Source organism: Geotrypetes seraphini, chromosome 2 (genome assembly GCF_902459505.1).
Source record: "Geotrypetes seraphini chromosome 2, aGeoSer1.1, whole genome shotgun sequence".
NCBI classification, from domain to species: domain Eukaryota; kingdom Metazoa; phylum Chordata; class Amphibia; order Gymnophiona; family Dermophiidae; genus Geotrypetes; species Geotrypetes seraphini.
The window spans coordinates 463,387,811-463,411,005 of record NC_047085.1 but is presented as its reverse complement, the minus strand read 5'-3'; the positions used below and the strand labels follow the sequence as shown (position 1 = coordinate 463,411,005).

The window sequence follows — 23,195 nt, the reverse complement described above, 5'->3', positions numbered from 1 at the left end:
AACTGCCCCTGATCAGAAAGAGCCCTAAGCCAGCTGGAAGCTAAAGAAGCACTGACTGGGCTTTGCAATCCCCAGTTATATCTAGCACCAGCTCTAGCAGGATACATATTTCAAATCCGATATATTCTAATCACAAGATAGAAATAAAATTTTTTTCTACCTTTTGTCGTCTCTGGTTTCTGCTTTCATCGTATTTTCACTCTCTTCCATCCAGCGTCTGCCCTCTGTCTCTTCAATCCAGCATCTGCCCCTTCCATCCAATGTTTGCCCTCTCCCCCTTCCATATGGTATTTGCCTTCTTTCTATGCCCCTCTCCCTTTTACATCCAGCCTGCGCCCCCCTCTCTCCTTTTTACATGATTCATTCTGCTCTCTTCATTTTTATCTCTCTTATACCAGATCTAGCATCTTTGTCCTCTCCTTATTTCTCTGCTAACCCCCTTCCCAGCATCAATCTCTCTCTACTTTCTCATTCCTCTGTCTCTCCCCTTTCCCTCATCTGATCTCTCCATTCCACACTGACCCCTTCCCCTCTTCTAATCTCCCTGCCAGCTGTTTCCTTTTTCTTCTCCCTTCCCTCCTCCCCCTATCCAATAGTAACTCTCTTCCCTTCCTTTTCCCTCTTCCCCTCCCAGCAGCTTATCTCCTTCTCCCTCCCTCCAGGTCCAGTAGCAGCTCTCCCTTTATCCAGCAGCTTCCCAGCTGCCAACAGTGGCTTCCTCCCCTCCCCTCCCCTCCTAGCAGCTCTCAGTACTTGCCTGCAGCAGCGATTCACTAAGGGTCCTTTGATGGGTCGTGCTGCCTCTGAGGAAAGAGGAAGTTGCATTATCAGAGGTGGGCCACGACTCAGCAAAAGCCCCAAAGCTGCTTAAGTGAATCATTGCGCTGGCAAGTACTGAGAGCTGCTGGGAGGGGAGAAAGCCATTGTCGGAGGCTCCCCATGATCTTGCTGGTCCTGCACGGACCGGCAGGAAATTTCAGTGAGTCGATTTTGCCGGCCCTGCGCAGACCGGCAGGAATTTTCTGCAGACCAGCACCGGTCCACGGACCGGCAGTTGAAGAACACTGATCTAGAGCATTCTTCAGGCTGAGGTAGAATAATCAGACCCCTTTCTTATGACCCTAAAAAGTCATATAGGGCATCTGCTACCTAATTCACCACCGACAGTAACACCTGGGGGTTTGCGCTCTCTTCTGCAGAAGGAGTTGGTCGCAGCATCTTATGGCAGGTACGCTCACAAGGAAGCTGTCACTACTTTCAGAACCAGACTAAAGCATCAAACTGTTCTTTAAGGACCAAATCCTGTGCATTCTTTATAGCACTCCTCTTCCACTAGAGAGTGAAGTATGCTTAGTTACTTGTATTACTAGCAAATTCACCTTAGGTCGAGTAAAAAGCTACTAGAAAATAAACAGAAAGACTTTCTAGGGTATAAAATACAAATGTATCCAGATCTGTCACGAGATACACAAAAACTTCGATGAGAATTTTTGTTGTTAAAGCCGGGAGTTATAGCTCTGGGGGCAACCTATTTTCTTCATCACCCATGTAAATGTGTGATAGTATATCAATTGCAAAAATATGTTTTCTTTGATCCTAGTCAACTGACAACCTTCTTGTCAGCTGCTCGCCTGAAAAAAGGAGTGGATACATGAAGCACTCGTAGATTTTGATTTCCTCTCTCAGCCAATAACCGAAAATCTTTATTCTTATTTTTATCTCTTTGTTATTATCTTGCCGATTCTACATCTTGGTTCTTATTGAGGACTTGAGTTAAAGTTAAGCTATATTAAGTTATATCGAATTAGTGGATTAGTAGGATATAATTTATACTGTACCCTTTGCACTAGAAAGGTATATTACCCACCTTCAATAATGAGTGGCTCATTTCAACCACTACTGCAGCCAACAGAGTAGAGAGCACTCCATGGTGAAGATCTGTGTATACTGAGCTCCAGCACTGCACAGTATGTACAAACTCTCCAAGTGGGGACTGAATACAACGTAGTAACTACAAAAAAAAAATAGATTTCTCATGGTATACATTTACTTTAATTTGCACAATCCAAAGTATATCTGGATTATAAACAAAATATTATGGCAGATAACTAAGGGAACGCTAAACTGGCTGGAACTGGTTTAGGACTCACATTTTGAGAATCTTCCCCTCAGTACTGTAAGCTTGGGGTAGATAAAACAAATACCTGAAGGGCTTCTTCCCGATGTTTTCGTAGCCTGCGTGCCACGTTTTCTAAAATTTTCTGAAATATCTTCTGAACAGCAGCAAGATATGTTGTAGTCTCTTCATTTGCACTTTGAATATTCTGAACCAAATAAATCTCCACCAACTCTTTCAGAATAGAAAGGAGCAATGGAATACAAAACCACCCCTTCTCTACAGAAATTTACAAAAAGTAAAGATAAAATTAGACACATACATATTATTTTCAGTACAAATATAATTAAAGATTAATTTGCAAGCTCTAATGTAAAACAAGTAGACTACAATAATTATTAGTTCCAAAGACTTCAAAAGTAAATATTTATAATTTTTATGTGCGCTTTTCAGTTTACTCTGCTGGTAAAATATCTAGACCTGTGGAACGTAGTTTTCAAAGCCACTTACATTAAAGCACAGTTACTTACCGTTAACAGGTGTTATCCAGGGACAGCAGGCAGATATTCTCCACATGTGGGTGACGTCATCTATGGAGCCCCCTAGCGGACGTTTTTGCAAGCAGACTTGCTTGAAGACCTTCAAGCTTGCGATTGCGCGCGTGCCCCTCCTGCTCGGTCTAGGGCAAGCGTCTCCTCAGTTCAGATAGCTAGCAAAGAAGCCAACCACGGGGAGGTGGGTGGGTTGCAAGAATATCTGTCTGCTGGATAACACCTGTTATGGTAAGTAACTGTGCTTTATCCCAGGACAAGCAGGCAGCATATTCTCTACATGTGGGAGACCTCCAAGCTAACCAGAATGGGATGGAGGGAGAGTTGGCAATTTAGGAGAACAGATTTTGCAATTATGGACTGGCCAAAATGGCCATCATGCCTGGAGAAAGTATCCAGACAGTAGTGCGAGGTAAACGTATGAACCGAGGACCAAGTGGCAGCCTTTCAGATTTCCTCAAGTGAAGTCCAGCAGAGGAAAGCGAGGAAAGCAACCGACGACACCATCGCTCTGATCTTGTGGCCAGTGACTCTACCCGGGAGGGAGACACCAGCCTGAGCGTAACAAAATGAGATACAAGCGGCCAACCAGTTAGAAATGGTCCGCTGAGAAACCGAACGACCCAAGCGATTAGGATTGAAAGAGATGAACAGCTGGGGAGCAGTACGATGAGGAGCAGTGCGCTTCAAGTAGAAGGCCAGCGCATGCTTACACTCAAGAGAATGCAGAGCCACCTCTCCAGGGTGAGAGTGAGGCTTCAGAAAAAACACAGGGATAACAATGGATTGGTTGATATGAAACTCAGAAACAACCTTAGGCAAGAACATAAGATGGGTACGGAGCACTATCTTATCATGATGGAAGACAGTGAAAGGAGAGTCTGCTACCAAGGCTTGAAGCTCACTGACCCGACGGGCAGAAGTGAGAGCAATAAGAAACACAACCTTCCAAGTAAGATACTTCATGTGAGCCCACACTAGTGGCTCGAATGGGGGTTTCATCAAGCGAGCAAGGACCATGTTAAGATCCCAAACCACAGGAGGAGGTTTAAGGGGCGGATGAACGTGGAAATGGCGAGAAACGGGTCCACTTCTGATGGTAAAATTGGGGAGTGGACTCCTTCCGAGACGCCTCCAGGATGTCCAGCACAGGCTGTGAGAACTGGAACGAGGGCATTAAGTCTGGAGGAACCAAGCCATCAAGTGCAGAGACAGAAGGTTGTGATGAAGTAGAGAACCTCGACTCTGCGTAAGCAGAGAAGGAAAAACAGGCAGAAGAAGAGGCTCCCTGGAACTGAGTTGCAACAGAAGGGAGAACCACAGCTGTCGGGGCCACCAAGGCGCTATCAGGATCATGGTGGCACTCGTGGACTTGAGCCTGACAAGAGTCTTCAGAATCAGAGGGAATGGAGGGAACGCATACAGAAACAGGTTCGTCCAATCCAGCAGGAAAGCATCTGCCTTGAGTTTGAGAGGAGTGTAGACTCTGGAGCAGAAGCGGGGCAACTTGTGATTGTGGGGGGACGTGAACAGATCGACGTCCAGGGTTCCCCAATGAGCAAATACCTGACGCAGGGTCAAGGAATGGATGGACCATTCATGAGGATGGACCATTCGTGAGGCTGCAGAAGACGACTCAACTTGTCTGCCAGACAATTGTGCTGGCCCTGAATGTAGACCGCTCGAAGGAATATGTTGCGGTGAATGGCCCAATCCCAGAGCCGCATCGCCTCCTGGCACAGGGACCGGGACCCCGTTCCCCCCTGTTTGTTGATATAATACATGGCAACCTGGTTGTACGTGTGGACGCATGCCCTAGACCAGGCAGGATGGGTACGCGTGCATGCATGGGCCAATCGCAAGCTTGAAGGTCTTCAAGCAAGTCTGCTTGTGAAAATGTGTGCTAGGGGGCTCCGTAGATGACGTCACCCATATGTAGAGAATATGCTGCCTGCTTGTCCTGGGATAATAACAATATATTCAGGTAATCAGTTGTATTTCAAATTTGCCATCTTCTGAAGCATAGAATTAATATACAGTCTTCTGAAGCATATAATATACAGACCTTACCAGTCTGCAAACTATGGGCATGAAGATCAGGGAGGGAAAAGTGCACAAATATATCCCATTCTATTTAACAGATTCCTATGTGATCATCCTGATACAGCAGTGGTCTCAAACCCGTGGCCCAGGGGCCACATGTGGCCCGCCAGGTACTATTTTGAGGCCCTCAGTAAGTTTATCTTAATCACAAAAGTAAAATAAGAGTTTCTTGATCATATATGTCTCTTTAGCTATAAATCACAATATTATTATTAAAACTTAGCCAAAAGGTTTCAATTTGTATGTATTAAGGCTTTGTACATCGCTTAGTGATTTAAAATAGGCGATTCATTAAGAATAAATAAACTTGAAACTTGAACTTGAAACTTGATAAAGAGTTTTACCTAATGCAAAATTGTCATTTCTTTAATAAGACATTAACTATTTTTTCTGCGGCCCTACAAGTACCTACAAATCCAAAATGTGGCCCTTCAAAGGGTTTGAGTTTGAGACTACTGTGATACAGTGACCACCTAAGACGATGCACATTTTCAAACAAATGTGTGCTATTTTTCTTCTTTGGCAGCTGTATTGGCAATTACTTAAATTTTAGAACAATACATAGTAGATCAAAACTAGAGAATGTCACGGTGGCGTACCCGCGGCTAGCTGTGTTTAGTTGCGGGTAACCCGCCAAAACGGGGAATGAAAAATAGCAGTCGCTGCGGGGATGGGGACAAGGCCATTCACCGCCCCATGGAGCGGTGAATGGTCTTGTCTCCGCAGTGAGGTTTCAAGTATCACGCGGTCCCCGCAGCCCCCGCCCGATCGATCGTTTAACCAGCTTCCTCTCTCTACCTCACCTTAGTTTGCCGGCTTTCTTTTTCGGTGACGTGCACGCGCGGCTGCACAGTATTCAATCTTCTGCTCTGACGCAACCAGAAACAGGAAGTTGCAGCAGAGCGTGCGCGGCTCTTTGAAAGTGGGCGGGTCGCCAAAAAAGAAAGCCTGCAAACTAAGGTGAGGTGGAGAGAGGAAGCTGGTTAAACAAACGAGCGAGCGGGTGGGGGCTGCGGGGACCGCGCGATCGCATGTGTTCCCGGCTCACACAAGGAAGGAGGGAGTGAAAGGGAAAAAGATTATACAGTTCAGTCATTAAGTTTCACAGCAGAATTTACAACAAATGAAATAAATTTTGCCTATTTGTAGGCTACTTGTAAGACCCCCCACCTTAAGAAAGCTCAATTCTTGAGACCACACCTTTTAGAACATTAAGAGGAAGGAGATGTTTCAGGAAAGGGCTGCTAAAATAATGTAGGGTCCATGACACAAAGACTTTAGAAGCTTAAAATATACTTGCCGATGGATAGAAGGAATGGAGAGACATGATGGAAACTTTCAAATATTGGGTGGGCTTCAGTAAAGGAGTCATGACATGGCATAACATTACAGGGAAAAAAGTGTAGGAAGACTGATGCCTGGAACAGTCTGCTAGTAGAAATGGCAAAAACCCAAATCTAAAAACACAGACAGAACAGAGTAATAAAGGGCTGCTAGTGGTGGAGGTGGTGGGGGGGGGGGGGGCTGATGGAAGATATGAAAGAAGGGTGGTAGAAAGGAACAGATGGTAAAGGAGGGAGGGAAGGGTGGTGGTGGAAAGGAATAGAACAGACATTGAAAGAGGGTAGAGAGGAACAGACCCTGAAGGGAAATGTGGAAGGCAGAGTGGGGAGAAGATGCTGGAAGGGAAGAAGACAGATGCCAGACTATGGGGGAGCGGAGGGAAGAAGATGGGTGCTAGACCAATTGTGGGAGGGGGTGAAGGGAGAGGCACAGTAACAGCAAATGGAAGATGCAGAGAGATGGAAGGAATTGAATGAGAAGATGTGGAAAGCAGAAACCAGACAACCAAGGTAGAAAAAAAAAATTCTATTTATTTATTTATTTTTTGCTTTAGGATAAAGTAGTATATTGGTTGTGTTAATAAAAATTTATAAAAAAAGCCCTGCCAGCTGAACATCTCTTTCTCTAGTTCAGCAGCCAGAACTTTGATTTATAAGAAAGGAATAAGCTAAATATTGCAGTACTAAGGCTTATATGGATGCTGCGGGGATGGTGACGGGGCGGTGAATGGGATGGCAGTGGCGGTGACGGGGCGGTGAAAGGGATGGCGGTGATGGTGACAGGGCGGTGAAGGGAACGGCGATGACGGGGCGGTGCAGAGGATGGTGGGCCGGGGACGGTGCAGTGACGGGGACAGATTTTTTCCCCGTGTCATTCTCTAATCAAAACATCCTTTATAAAATCATACTATTAAGAACATTGTACTAAATATTATTTTAAGGAAAAAGAAATACTGTACAGAGATTTTTCTGTTGGACCATCAGAGTCATGTAGCCTCCAAAGCTTCACTTTTCTAAGTTATAGGCTATAGCATTCTTTATTGATCCTTATTACAAAAACCCATATTAGTTATAAAAGTTTCAAATGTGATAGTTTCAATTTTTAACTGAATGCATCTCTTAAAATAGTGCCAAAGAAAGAACTTCAGCATCAATGCAGTACAACTCTCCAAAAGAACAATTACAGCAAAAAAATAAAAAAACAAACCCAACCCAACATGAATTCATGTTTCACCAAACTGGCTCTCTCAAGGGAGTTGACCCTATATTCAACAGTACATTTCTAGATGATTTGAATTTGTGCTCAGTCAGTCTAGGTATGGTTGCAAGGGTGTCAGGTCAAAAGCGCGGCAGGACAAAGGCGCGAGCAGACAACTGAGCACAGCGTGGAGGCACGCACCGAAGAAAAAGTCTGTTTTTAGGGGTTATGACGAGGGGTGTGGGGGGGAACCCCCCACTTTACTTTATACAGATCGCGCCGCGTTATAGGAGCGTTGTAACCCCCCACATTTTACTGAAAACTTAACTTTTTCCCTGTTTTTTGGGAAAAAGTTAAGTTTTCACTAAAATGTGGGGGGTTACAACTCCCCAAACCCCCCACAACGCCGCCGCGATCTGTATTAAGTAAAGTGGGGGGGGGCTCCCCAACAAAACCCCCCGTCACAGCCCCTAAAAACGGTCTTTTTCTTCGGCGCACGCCTCCGTCTTGCGCTCAGTTGTCGGCGCGCGCCTTTGTCTTCTGCGTTACTGTCTATGAACCTCTTGCAAGGGAACCATGAGAGATCATGGAGAACTTGTCTCCATACCGCCTCCTTGTAACTGTTGCGAAGGAATTTTATGTGTACATAATTGCTTTGGTGTTTTTCTTTGCCCTGTTATGCGATTTCTATGCCCCTTTCCACTTTAATAAATATATGTTTAAAATAGCTATCTATCTATCTATCTAAATGTATACACACACACACATATTTTTCATGCAAATTTCATTTTTCATGTTATATATATATTTTTTTTCATGTAAATTTCATTTTTCATGTTATATATATCTATAATAATAAAATCCTAGAGCGCATGCGCTGTTGAAACATCGTGATTCCTGGCGCCGTGAGGTGTGCCTCCGTGCTGAATTCGATTTTCGAACACGGAGGCATGCCAGAACACGGAGCAACTCCCCCCTCGCCGTCACTCACCGCCAGAGTGCTGCCTCACTGCTGCCGCTGATTCGGAGGAGGGGGCACAGGCGCACCTGCCAGCATCTTCTTCTCACCCTCCTCCCTCTTGCCTGCTCACCCGCCTGCCACGGCTCCTCTCTCGAACGGGCCAGGGACCACAGGCGGGCGGCCCGCAGACAGGAGGCTGCCGAAACGCACAAAGCTTCCCCGGGGAGGGGGGGGGAATGGCAAGCGATGGCGAAGAGGGAGTCTGAGCAGGCCACAGAGGCTGTTGGTGTCTGCAGGCTGCAGCGGCTTCAGGCGGATGTCGGTGGAGGGCAGAGTTGTTGGTGTCTGCTTCAGGCGGATGTTGGTAGAGGTAAGGGTTGCTGCTGGACATGGGAAGAGGTGATAATGGACCCGGGGGGGGGGGGGCAAAAAAAGGAAGGGAGGCCTACTGCTGGACAGGGGGGGCAGGAAAAGGAAGGGAGGCCTGCTGCTGGACAGGGGGGGCAGGAAAAGGAAGGGAGGCCTTCTGCTGGACAGGGGGAACAGAAAAGAGGTACTGCTGGACAGGGGAAGAGGTGCTGATGGACGGGAGGGTGCAAAAAAAGGAAGGGAGGCCTACTGCTGGACAGGGGGAACAGAAAAGAGGTACTGCTGGACAGGGGAAGAGGTGCTGATGGACGAGGGGGGGGCAGCGGCAAAAAAAGGAAGGGAGGCCTACTGCTGGACAGGGGGAGTAGAAAAGAGGTGCTGATGGACAGGGGTGGCAGAAAAAGGAAGGGAGGCCTACTGCTGGACAGGGGGAACAGAAAAGAGGTACTGCTGGACAGGGGAAGAGGTGCTGATGAACGGGGGGGGCAAAAAAAGGAAGGGAGGCCTACTGCTGGACAAGGGGAGCAGGAAAGATGTGCTACTGGACAGGGGGGAGTTAAAACAAAGGGAGAAGGGCTGCTGCTGGATAAGGGGAGCAGTGAAGGGGTGGTGGTGGACACAGGGGAAGAAAAAGTAAGGGAGAATGGACAGGGGGAGCAGGCAAGGGGTGGTGGTGGACAGCCGAGGAAAAAGAAAGACAGAAATACAGAAATAGGCTAAGGGAAGAGAGAGAAAGAAATAAATACAGACACACACACACACACATATTCTAGAACCCGTTAATGTAACGGGCTTAAAGACTAGTATATATATATGTATATATATTTTTTTTCCATGCAAATTTCATTTTTCATATTTCGACTCCTATACAACCTCAGCTACCATGACCCCATTACTCCAGCGCTCTATGCAGCTCACTAGTTACCAGTTAAAAAGTAATGCATCTTCAGAGCCCTGGTCATGACACACAAGAGATTTTACCAAAAAACCCCAGCCAACATAGCATCGAAGCTACACCTATACACCCCAACTGCCCCCTCCGCTCCAAAGCAGAACAAAGACTCAGCATTCCCGCAGGGAGATCGCTCTGAATGGGTACGTCATACAAAAGATCCTACAGCCATTTCCTACCTCAGCTATGGAACCGACTAAACACACAGATCAGGTCGCTAGACTCACTAATAACCTTCTGCAGAGCAGTAAAGACCTTCCTTTTCTGCCAATCAGGCCATTAAAACTGCCTCCTCAATATACTTCTCCTAATACTCTTCGCTATGACCAGTCTGGTCTCTAGAATAAGCTCTGTTATTGTCTACTGTAACCTATTTGTTGTCATGACTAGTCTGTTTTCAAACGATTGTGAATGTCTACTTGTAACCCGTTCTGAGCTTCTGGGAGAACGGGATAGAAATCGAAATAAATAAATGTGCATTAGAGATTACTAAATACTATATAAGCAACAGTCCAAAGAGAAGTAATTGTAGAGGTACTAAAGTCTTGGCATCCTTCTAAATATGTAACAATGACTTTGTATAAAAATCTTTAATTTCATGCAAAGATAAAATTTCATTTCACAGGTAAATACTATTTCTATTTTTTTATATATAGGTTGTATAACGTTCTTTAATAACAAGAGCATACCTGTATCCACTATTGCAAATGTAATGTCTAGAAGTAGTGTTTGAAAGCTTGAATCGCCTAAGCCAACCATTAGAACATCTTTACACACCGTCAGATAAGCCTGGTAAACAAAAAAGCAAAAATATACTAAAATCTGTTCATATAAATGGGAAAATACATACTTTATAAACATTCTTAAATTCAAACCAGCATGAATTTAAAATCATTCAAAACCTATCAGAGAAACCTAAATAGATCAATGCTAGTGAGATCCTACCTATATTATTTACCGTACATGCTTGTTTGAGTGAATAAAAATGTGATTAGCAGCTTTGGAAAATGGAATGGAAAAGAGGAGTTTTTAACAAGTTTTGTTTTACAAAACAGATAATAAAATAAAGTTGACAGCTAAGTACAAGTACAAGGGGGAGAGTGTGGCACAGTGGTTAAAGCTGCAACTAAAGGTGAAACATTAGTTTCAGTTCAAAACATGTGAAGAAAATAGCAAAACCTATCTCCAGGAACGCTTCTCTTTAATCAGGTAAACTTTTCTTCTGGTGTCTTGAAATGTTAGAACTCGTTCCCCAGTGTTCCCAACACAAAGTACTTCTATTTCGCCCTAAAAAGGGCTACTTCAGGGGAAAAAAATCACTATAGTTGGCTCAGCATTGCTCTCTCCAAAACACTTTACAGCCTTCATCAGTAGCGATGACACTCTTTAAAATGGCTGCAAGACTGAGAGACGTGCCCAGCTCGTTCTAAAATGAGAAGGAGCTGGGCGTCATCACAATCGTGATGTGTGATATGCTAGACAAAAGGCTGTCAAAAAACGGAAGCAGATATTATCAAAAATATAGCTTCATAAAAAATCTCTGTCAGCAAAACGTCCATTACAAAAGGGGATTATTTATAACAAGCTGAATCTGTTACCTCAATAAAATGGTTGCCATTCATATGTTTTTTTTAAATTTTATTTCTTATATACCGCTATACCGTGAGGTTCAAAGCGGTTTACAATGAAGATAGATTAAAGATACATTAAAATAAAATAAATAAAAATGGTACTTTGGATTTCCCATATGTAGTATTAAGACCCAAAGAATCTAAGGTTTGGAGACGGTTAATCCATTGTTGTTCTTTTTGCCAAAGAATTTTCCTAATGTCATCTCTTCTTAGTGATGGTATTAATTTTTCAATCACCCAGCAATTCAGATTTTTTTTTTGAAATTCTTTATTCATTTTTACATCTTACAAGTGTATCAGAAAATATCATTTGAACTTATACAATTCAGATTAGTAAAAGTGTGTTGATGTTCTATACAACGGGCTATCATAGGAGCAGATATTCTACGAGTATTTAAGCAACTCTTATGCTCAGTGAGTCTAACTGTTAAAGTGCGTGAAGTTTGACCTATGTATAGAAGGTCACACGGACATTGAATCGCATAGATAACATTGGATGATAAACAGTTGGAATTATGTTTTAGTATATAGCTTTATTAGTACAGTAAAACCTTGGATTGCAAGTAACTTGGTTTGCAAGTGTTTTGCAAGACAAGCAAAATATTTGATTACATTTTAACTTGATATACAAGCAATGTCTTGCAATACAAGTACATACAGTATACACACATCACAACTGAGCCGATGGTTCTTCTCTCTCTGACGCTGCGGGAGTGTAGCGACTATTCTAAACGAACGAGGTCTTGCAATACGAGTACATACAGTATACACGTGTCACATCATCACAACTGAGCCGATGGTTCTTCTCTCTGACGTTGCGGCAGGTTAGTGACTGTTCTAAATAAGCAAGGTCTTGCCATACAAGTATGTATAGTATTTTGTATTAAAGTTTTTGGGTTGTGGAACAAATTGTCTGAGTTTCCATTATTTCCTATGGGGGAAATTCACTTTGATACAGGAGTGCTTTGGATTACAAGCATACTTCTGGAACGAATTCTGCTCGCAAACCAAAGTTTTACTGTATATAGCTTTTACCATCTGTAGGATTAATGAAGCTGGAAATAGTAGCCATAATATTACAATTACTGCAATGTCCACAAGCACTATGACCTTGTATATTGGTCTCTCCTTCATTGTGAAACACTTCTTTTGATGTAAGGCATAACCAATCTCCGTTCTATTGAGGTAACAGATTCAGCTTGTTATAAATAATCCCCTTATGTAATGGATGTTTGCTGGCAGAGATTTTTTATGAAGATATATGACAGATTTTTGATAATATCTGCTTCTGTTTTTTGACAGCCTTGTGTCTAGCATATCACGCATCACGGTTGTGATGATGTCATGACGTCCAGCTCTTTCTCTTTTTTGAACGAGCTGGGCGCATCTCTCAGTCTTGCGGCCATTTTAAAGAGTGCTATTGCTACTGATGAAGGCTGTAAAGTGTTATGGAGAGAGCAACGCTGAGCCAACTATAGTGATTTTTTCCCCCCGAAGTAGACCTTTTTAGTGCGAAACAGAAGTACTTTCTGTCGGGAACAATGGGGAACGAGTTCTAACATTTCAAGACACCAGATGAAAAGTTTACCTGAGTGAAGAGAAGCGCTCCCGGAGATAAGTTTTGCTATAGCCTTCACATGTTTTGAACTGAAACTAATGTTTCACCTTTAGTTGTAGCCATTATAAATTGTTTTATACAGAATTAATCACCTATTCACATGAATGTGATATACTTAACAGAAGAAGAATTTTTTGATAAGTAATTTATGAAATGAAAGATTGATTGCAAGAAAATATTTATTTGTATGGAGCTTTTTTTTCTGGACCAGTGATGATACGAGAGGCTTAGGGCACTGTGTAGTCCCGGCCAATCGTGGATGAGGCCTGTTTTTCTCCGTTTTTCACATTCACCATTATTATTTGGATTCTTTGTCTGTTGATTCATGATTGAGTGTGAGTGAGGGTTTTCTGTTAAACTGATACAAAGTACGTTCTTTTTTGATTTTTCATACATATACGACTGTACCCCCTTTTTTTTGGTAGTTGTACAATAACAGTGGTTAAAGCTACAGCTTCAGCACCCTGAGGTTGTGGGTTCAATCCCACGCTGCTCCTTGTGACCCTGGGAAGACACTTAATCCCCCATTGCCCCAGGTACATTATATAGTGAGCCCGCCCCTACTTAATGTTACCCTACCATCTCTGCTCTCAATTGCTAGCCCCAGCTCCACACATAAATTCAGCACTTGTCCTTAATTTAATTAATCAGTTTATAACCTATCTTTTTAAGCATCAATCTTGACAAGGTGCGGAAAATTAAATTCCTTCAATAAAACATCACAGTGATAAAATACCAACAAAACAATAATAAAAATAAAACCCCAACAAGTTCATCCCTGAATTATAGTGTCCCTATCAGTCACTCATTCACTCTTAATTCTGCAGTCTAAGGAGTAGTTTTCAGTAATGTCAGAAGGGATATTTAAGTCTGTCCTTCTCATTTATCTACTGTATATGTGCTGTGCCCTTCCCTCCTTTTTCATCCCTCCTCTTCCTCTCACTCTGCTTGCACTTCCTCTCACTCTGCCTTTCTTTCTTCTGTCAGTGGGTCTTTGTTTATTAACCTAGAAGAGTGCACTTTTTGGGACTGGTACCTATGCATTTATGCATGTACAGCTTATCCAGAAGCATATCAGAGAAATTAAAAACACAGAGAAAGCCTACACATTTTTAAAATGATAGTTAGTTTTTTCAAAGGAAGACCTGTTACCTCAATTATTAGCAGTGAAACTTCAGACTGGTCCTCTGAAACTTCTTCTTCACTTCCACCGGTCTGAAGAAATGGAAGTATCTGATTTTCTAACCATACGCCAGTTTCCTCCAAAACTGAAAGATAAACCCTTCCTTCCGAGCAAAACTAATTAAAAAAATATTTATTATTTTTATAAATCTTTATTCATTTTACAACTTACAACAAGTGTGGCACAAAGTAACATTTGAACTTGATTTTCTATCAAAATGCACATAAAGTAATCAAATTTAACCCCCTCCCTCCCTCCCGCCCCTAATATATCCTATCCAATCACAATATCTATATATATATATATAAAATCGGAGGTATGTATGTGTGTGTATATGTGCCGCGATCACGCAAAAACGGCTTGACCGATTTGAACGAAACTTGGTATGCAGATCCCTCACTACCTGGGGTGATATGTTCTGGGGGTCTCGCGGCCCACCTGCACACGTGGGCGGAGCTACAAACAGAAAATCAGATTTCACCCATTCATGTCAATGGAAAAAATGTAAAAAGCTGCCATTCTCACAGTAATTCAAAAACGGCTTGACCGATTTGAACGAAACTTGGTATGCAGATCCCTCACTACCTGGGGTGATATGTTTTGGGGGTCTCGCGGCCCACCTGCACACGTGGGCGGAGCTACAAACATAAAATCAGATTTCACCCATTCATGTCAATGGAAAAAATGTAAAAAGCTGCCATTCTCACTGTAATTCAAAAACGGCTTGACCGATTTGAACGAAACTTGGTATGCAGATCCCTCACTACCTGGGGTGATATGTTCTGGGGGTCTCGCGGCCCACCTGCACACGTGGGCGGAGCTACAAACAGAAAATCAGATTTCACCCATTCATGTCAATGGAAAAAATGTTACAAGCTGCCATTCTCACAGTAATTCAAAAACGGCTTGACCGATTTGAACGAAACTTGGTATGCAGATCCCTCACTACCTGGGGTGATATGTTCTGGGGGTCTCGCGGCCCACAACTCTATGTTGCTTGCTCAAGGGTGGGTTCACCCAAGAATTTAAATGTTCTTGCTCCAGGAGGTGAAACTAAAATTGTTGTTTATAATCACGTTTTGCGTTAGTTGTATTGTATTCATTTTGTCAAATATTTCACATTATAATTTGAATATTGTACTTTTTATTAAGCTGTAAAAAAATAATTTCATTCACCACTATAAAGTATCTTTATTTGAATCCATTTACTGTGTTATTGCTATAATTAAATACCCGTGCAACGCCGAGGCATCAGCTAGTATCATATAAAATATTCTTCTCTATTAATCTAACCATTACTAAAAAATCTGAATTCCCCCCACTCCCTCCCCCTTTCAAATATCACATAACACATACATCAAATAACAAGGTCTTTCATTCTATTCAAATCAAATAGTGAAAATCAAAAACTATCCCCCTTCCCCATATTTTCATTTTACTATTTAGGGAAAATAGATTCCTACTCATTATAATAAGTTGTCAATGGCCCCCACATATCTTGAAATTTATTAAAATTTCCTTTCTGAATCGATATTGTTCTTTCCATCTTATAAATATGACACACTGAATTCCACCAAAAACTGTAATTCAATCTATTCCAATTTTTCCAGTTAAATGTTATTTGTTGTATGGCAACTCCTGTCAGGATAAGTAAAAGCTTATTATTGTTGGCAGAAATTTGGCTCTTCGCCCTCATAGACATGTCAAATAAAACTGTATCATATGATAAGACCACATGATTTTCTAACAAATAATTTACTCGGCCCCATATTGATTTCCAAAAAGCCAAAATAAAAGGGCAATAGAACAATAAATGATCTAAAGTCCCTGCTTCGAGATGACAATGCCAACATTTATTAGACTTAGAGCAATCTAATTTTTGTAAACGAACAGGGGTCCAGAATGCTCTATGCAACAGGAAAAACCACGTTTGTCTCATAGATGCAGACATTGTACACCTCATCCTCCAAGACCAAATTTGTGGCCATTGAGACGCAGTAATTTGATGCTTAATCTCAATGCTCCAAATGTCTCCAAGATCAGTCTTTGTTTTTTTATTCATAAATCCAGATATTAATTTATACCACTGTGTGGCCTGGTGCCCCAGAAAGTCTGCCTGAAAGCACAAGAATTCTAAACTATATTGATTATTAAGATTTTTCCATTCAGGGAACCCTGCCTGAATGGCCTGCTTCAGTTGCAACCATCTATAACTTTGTGATTTATCAAGACCAAATTTATGTTGTAAGTAGTTTACCATTAGATATAACATCATCTAAAATACGTATACCTGCTATAATCCAATACTTCTAGATGACCTTAAACCCATCAATTTGAATCTTGGAGTTCAACCATATAGTTTGATTTGTATGTGTTAAATTATTGACATATCTTATAGTTTTCCATGTATCTATTAATATTCTGTTTTCTTTATACGCTCTAGGCATTTTAATACTAAGAACATGGGAAAGCCTGAGAGGAAACAAAAGTTGCCATTTCAACCTTAACCAATCTGGGAGCTTTTCTATGAGCTCTGGGAGGACCCAATATATACCCTGGCGCATAATATAGGATTGATGATGCCTATAGAAATTATGAAAATTTACCCCTCCCTCTGCAATTGGCTTTTGTAAAGACACTAAGGCAATTCTAGCAATTTTACCCAGCCAAATAAATTTTGTAAGAATACTGTTTAACTTTTTATAAAAAGACCCCTGAAAAAAAACTGGTATCATACCCATTTGGTAACAAACCACAGGCAAAATCATCATTTTAATAGTTTGGACTCTCCCCCACCAAGACAGAAGTAAAGGATTCCATTGCTCACATAATTCTGTTACCTTCTGTAATAAACATTTTTCATTCAATTTCATTGTTTCTTCCAGCGTATTTTTTATTCAAATACCTAAATATTTTATTCCCTCCTCCTTCCAAATAAACCTTTGGTACAATGCACATTGAGTGGAAGAACTTCTGATTTGCTCAAGTTTATTTTATATCCTGAAAATTTCCCAAATTTCTCTATCAATTCAAGCAAGCATGGAATGGTTGTTTCAGGATTCCTCAAATGAAGCAATATGTCATCTGCATAAGCAGAGACCTTGTATTCCCGGTCAGAACGAGGAATACCCTGTATCTCCTTCATTTGCTGAATAGCTAATAACAAGGGTTCTAATACAATATCGAAAAGTAAAGGAGACAAGGGACAACCTTGTTTAACCCCCCTTTGCAGATTGAAACATTCTGAAAAATTATTATTAATATATAATCCTGCAACCAGGGAGCTATACAATGTTTGATCATTTATATAAATTCTGAACCTATACCAAATCACTCCATTACTCGATACATGAAGGTCCATTCCACCCGATCAAAGGAGTGATTTTTCTTCAGTTCATTAATTCCTCCCACTGGCAGTTGTTCAATCAGAGCACCTTTCTGTAACTTGGAAGTGCAAGTCAGTACAAAAACCAATGTCTATCTTTTTAAACAGACTTCCTTTCCCATTCTGAAATCGGAGTTGGATGTCCATATATTGACCATTCCCTAGTCCTGCCCAAAACACATCAAGACCATACTCCCTTGCCATATGGACATAATGCTGCATTACATGTCCATATCTTGTCTCTGTAAAATTGGGATTTGGATGTCTATATAATATGGATGCCTAAAAGCCAATTTGGGACATCCAAAACAAGAATAAAGTTTTTAAATTAATCACCATTGTTATAAAGCTAGAAGTTATATCTGCTATTTGTGCATCAGCAACCAGACCCGTAAGTTGTTTCCAGCATCTTTTGCTTACTCTTGCTCCATTTCAAATCACAACCCTTATTCCAATACATAAATTCAGCTGTTCTATATACAGAATGGCCTGAAATTTATCTGCAGATCCACTGCAGGTTTTTAAAAAATAGAATTTCAAGGTGAGGAAGTATACTAAATATTTAAACCAAATACAGAACCAACATACACAAGTGGCGCAATTAGTCCAGGATTGTCAGTCTAACTTTAAAGGGCATTTTGCCATTGTTTTATGTGGTTTAGTTACTATTACTTAGTCAAACACTACTACCCCTTCTGAACTAATGAATATGTGTAGGGTCTAATTTTTAGATTAAGGGAAAAGACTTCAAGCGCTCTCAGCTGTCTGGAATTAGAACTTGTCTTAGTAGACTAGCCATTTGCAAGCTATCACCAGTCAAAAACCCTTATTTTATATCTAACATATTAGTGAAATTTTTATTATTAATTGTTTTCTTGTTCTTTTGTGTGTATTAAATTCTTCATTTCAACTGCGATTTGATTTTCATTTCAATACATTGCTTCAATAAATTATTATAAAAGGAACCTCAACCATAGAACATTAATACTTAGCTTGGACATTTTGCAGTCCAAGCTGGGAAGGTGCTAAATGGAGCATCCACATTTCACTCTTTATACTGTGCCTTGTAAGTGGCTTAAATAAGGGGCAATATTGTTGTTACAGAGATAAACCCTTCCTTCCGATATCATAAGTATTTAAACAACAACAAAATATTAATAAACCAGTTATTATAAAGAACGCTAAAAGTCACTAACCATCTATAGAACATGGCACACCATTCGATTATAGTGCTTATTTTAGAAGTTCTATTCATTTTGGATGTCTGAAAACCAGCATGTAGACAACCATATTACAAATGAACATCCAAATAACGATTTTATAAAGCTAAAATATGAACGTCTAAAATTCCTGGATGTTCATATGGCAAGGGTAGTAGTCTGGGCCTATTTTGGGTGGGACAAGGGGGGCCATATGATGGATGTCCTGCTCTGATTGCAAAAGGGGAAGGATGTCGAAGTTCAAAAAGATGGACATCTGTATTTAGACTTTGTACTTAGCATGTTCAGATTACAGGAAGCTATTTTGATTGAATAGTTCTTCACTGAATGGAGAAAAGAAAATCAGAGTAGGCATTTTTAGTCCTTGAAGGTCTCACATTAAATTTTTTTTTTTTTTTTTTACAAAAGGCAGCATTAGGACTTGAACCAAAAACCTCTGGTTTTCTATGCTGGTTCCCCAGCAGACTTCTCTACCCATAATGCTACTTATTCACATAAATGTCAGTATGGCCATTTTATAACATGGAAATTGTTCTGCTGCCATTCAGATGTCCATGTCCCCTTTTATCCTATTTTTAGTTTGGACATTTGGTTTATAAAATGGAGGTTCATGCTGGATGTAGCCAGAACTTGATGTCCATTTTCTTGTATTTTAGAGCAGGTATGCCAGCAGATTCTATTATAAAATGCATGAAACATGGATGTCCATATTCTGAGTTGTAAATCCTTTCTAAGATTCTGCTCTATATGTATTTAAATTTCAGTAAAAAATATATAACAAAATTCATGCAGCAGAAATATAACAGCAGAAAAAAAAAATAACGCAGAGACAGAGATTCAGGAGAGGATCATTTGATTTAAGTTTCCTCTCTTTTTCTAAATCACTGAGTCAAAGGTCTGGAAACAAAGTTTAAATATGGGAAGAATTATGGTATTTAGTTAATATTTCTTAGAACAAGGAGCTTCTGCTTTTACTGTTTAATACCTTGTGTTGAAAATGAATACTCAGTCTGCAGTAGAGGCTGAAAGCTCTAAGAGCGATTGTTTTATCAATGTTGTAAGGTCTTGAATCAGATGCTTTCATAAATGATCCCAGCTCCACCTGCAAATTATAATTATAAAATACAAACTTAACCATCATGTCAAAAGTCCAGATCACATTTCAAAACTTATGTATAGTGTTCAAGTTTTTCTGAATGTTATAGGGTCGAGTCACATTATTATGACCATCGTCTACCTCTGATGTCAGGGATGCAAAGCCAATGAACGTGTGCAGACTTTGTGGGTATATAAGGTGGAATGTCAACAAATTGCCAATATAGCAACTGTGGCTGTCATGGGGAAAAAGTGTGATTTATGAGAAACTGAAAAAGGCATGATCATTGGCTACCAGGCCAATCTTGCACATCAAGTGACACAAGCAGCCATTGATCCAATTATTCTATCTGACCATGGTGGAGTGTGGATCAAAATTAAAACTACAGATCAAAATAATAACAGACCAATTTGGAAAATGGATAATACACTGTTGGTTGACCAAAACTTTTGTGAAAATCTCCTAACAAAAATGAAAGAATTTTTTCAAATAAATGATAATGATGATATTAACAGAGAAATTTTATGGGATGCTTTTAAGGCATCAATTAGAGGACAAATAATTTCTTATTCGGCTTTTCTAAAAAAAACAAATTAAAAAACAATTTTTAATCTTAGAAAAAGAGATTAAAAATTTAGAATCAAAACTTATAGAAAAATGGGAATATTCTATTCAACAAGAATTATTAAAATTAAAAGGTAAATATAATGAGATCTCATCTAAGATGATTAGGAAAGATTTATTTTCTCAACAAACATTGTACTATGGTAATTCAAACAAATCAGGAAGAATATTGGCAAATTATCTTAAAGCGAAAAAAAGAAAAACAAAATTAATAGCAATAAAAGATGAAAATGGAAATACATTTACACAAATTGAACCAATTTTAAAACAATTCTTAAAATTTTATAAATCTCTTTATTCTTCCGAAAATTATCTAAATAAAGAAAAAGATGGTTTTGAATTTTTAAAAATGTTAGAGGGTCCAAAAATTCCTGAACATATAAAACGAAGTTTGGAAGAACCAATATCACTAAAAGAATTAGGAACAGCTTTGAAGTCCCTTAGAGTTGGATCCGCTCCAGGTGGTGATGGATATACAGTGGAATTTTATAAAACATTTCAAAATTTTTTATTACCCTATTTATTAAATCTTTATCAATATCAGCTCAATAAAGGTTGTATTAAAGGCACTATAGCAGAATCTTTGACTATTGTTTTGCCAAAGTCCAATAAAGATCCCACTTTGGTCTCAAACTATAGACCAATATCTTTAATAAATGTAGATGGAAAATTATTAGCAAAAATACTTGCGCTAAGATTAGCTAAAGCTCTTCCCCATATAATAGGAATGCATCAAACAGGATTCGTTGCTCAAAGACATTCATCTCACAATACTAGATTAACATTCCATATGTTATATTTAACAAAGAAAATGAATGAACCTACTTTTGCAATTTCATTAGATGCAGAAAAGGCCTTTGATAGAGTAGAATGGCCTTTTATGTATCAAGCAATGGAATGGTTTGGTATAGGTCCTGGATTTATACAAATGATACAAACAATGTATAGCTCCCCCTCTGCTAGACTATATATTAATAATACGTTTTCAGAAAAATTTAATCTACAGAGAGGAGTTAGACAAGGATGTCCCTTATCCCCTTTGCTGTTTGATATTGTTTTAGAACCCTTAATATTAGCCATCCAACAAGCTAAGGAGATACAGGGTATATCTCATTCAGATAAGGAATATAAGATATCTGCTTATGCAGATGATTTATTACTATATCTGAAGAATCCAGAATCCACCATTCCACATCTACTTGAATTGATTGAGAAATTTGGAAATTTTTCAGGATATAAAATTAATTGGAATAAATCAGAGATTCTTCCACTAAATATACATTGTACAAAAGGATTATTTAAAACATTCCCTTTTGTTTGGAAGGAAGAATATATTAAATACCTTGGAATTTTGATAACAAAAACAGTAGATGAAACAATGAAAATTAATGAAAAATGCTTATTACAAAAAATAATAGAAATGTGTGAGCAATGGAATCCTTTGCATTTATCTTGGTGGGGAAGAGTACAAACTGTAAAAATGATGATTTTACCGGTAGTATGTTACCAAATGGGGATGATTCCAGTTTTTTTTCAAGATTCTTTTTATACAAAAATAAATAGGACTTTGACAAAATTTATATGGCTTAATAAAAAACCAAGAATTGCTCTAGCGTCATTACAAAGACCAATTAAAGAGGGAGGGGTAAATTTTCCCAACTTTTATAGGTATCATCAAGCCTATATCTTACGTCATGGTATGTATTGGATCCTCCCAGAACCCACAGATAATATTCCAGACTGGTTTTGGCTAGAATGGAGGCTTATGTTTCCATTACGTCTTAATCATGTAATTAGTATCAAAATGCCAAGGTTATACAAAGATCATAAAATATTTATGGATACCTGGAAAACTCTAAAATACATAAGTAATCTTACTCAAATTCCAATTAGTAAATCAACCAACCAAACTATATGGCTAAACCCCAAGATCAAAGTTGGCGGTTTTAAAATCATCTGGAAACATTGGATGATAGCAGGCATTCGCACTTTGGATGATGTAATTAAAAATGATAAATTGCTGGAGTTTTCACAATTGCAACAAAAATTTGGTCTCAATAAAACACAATATTTTAAATGGTTGCAATTGAAGCAATCTATTCAGAAAGGGTTCCCTGAATGGAAAGATCTCGCTAAATATCACAGTTTGGAATTCTTATGTTTCCAGATGGACTCAATAGGTCACAAAGCCGCACAGTGGTATAAATTAATATCCGGATATATAAATAAAAAACCAAAAAATGGTCTTAGAGACATTTGGAGCATTGAGATAAAACACCAAATTAGTGCATCTCAATGGCCACGACTTTGGTCTTGGAGGCTAAAATGTACGGTGTCAGCATCTATGAGACAAACTTGGTTTTTTCTTCTTCATAGAGCTTTTTGGACCCCTACTCGTTTACAAAAAATAGATAGTTCAAGATCTAATAGATGCTGGCACTGTCATATTGAAATTGGGACATTAGATCATCTTTTATTCTTTTGTCCATTTATCCTATCATTCTGGAAATCAATTTGGCCCCAAATTAACAGAATGTTAGAAAATCCGGTAGCCTTGACATATGATACTATATTATTTGGAACAACTATGAGAGCAAAAAGCCAAATTTCATCCAGTAATAACAAACTTTTATTTATTTTAACTGGAATTGCAATACAACAAATTACATTCAATTGGAAACAACATGATAGATTGAACTATATGTTCTGGTGGAATTCGGTATGCCACATATATAAAATGGAACTTGCTATTGCAACACACAAAGGATACATGAATAAATTTAAAAAAATATGGGGACCATTAACCGATTTTTGTAATGAAGGATAATTTTTCCCATAAATAACA

At 39.6% G+C, this 23,195-nt stretch overlaps 1 protein-coding gene across 5 annotated transcripts in view; it reads right to left on the bottom strand.

The window, feature by feature from the left end:
- The window catches only part of NCAPG2 (non-SMC condensin II complex subunit G2), a 180,663-nt gene that overhangs the window by 31,234 nt on the left and 126,234 nt on the right, over positions 1-23,195 (bottom strand). For 4 of the 5 annotated variants that reach the window (XM_033931595.1, XM_033931598.1, XM_033931593.1 and 1 more), the window contains 5 exons: positions 19,616-19,732; positions 13,995-14,141; positions 10,283-10,382; positions 2,205-2,395; positions 1,868-2,011 (listed from right to left, as the gene is read on the bottom strand). In XM_033931595.1, the coding sequence (XP_033787486.1) occupies positions 1,868-2,011; positions 2,205-2,395; positions 10,283-10,382; positions 13,995-14,141; positions 19,616-19,732 (699 nt within the window). The remainder of the gene's footprint in view (positions 1-1,867; positions 2,012-2,204; positions 2,396-10,282; positions 10,383-13,994; positions 14,142-19,615; positions 19,733-23,195) is intronic. The other variant, XM_033931597.1, reaches the window with a different exon arrangement.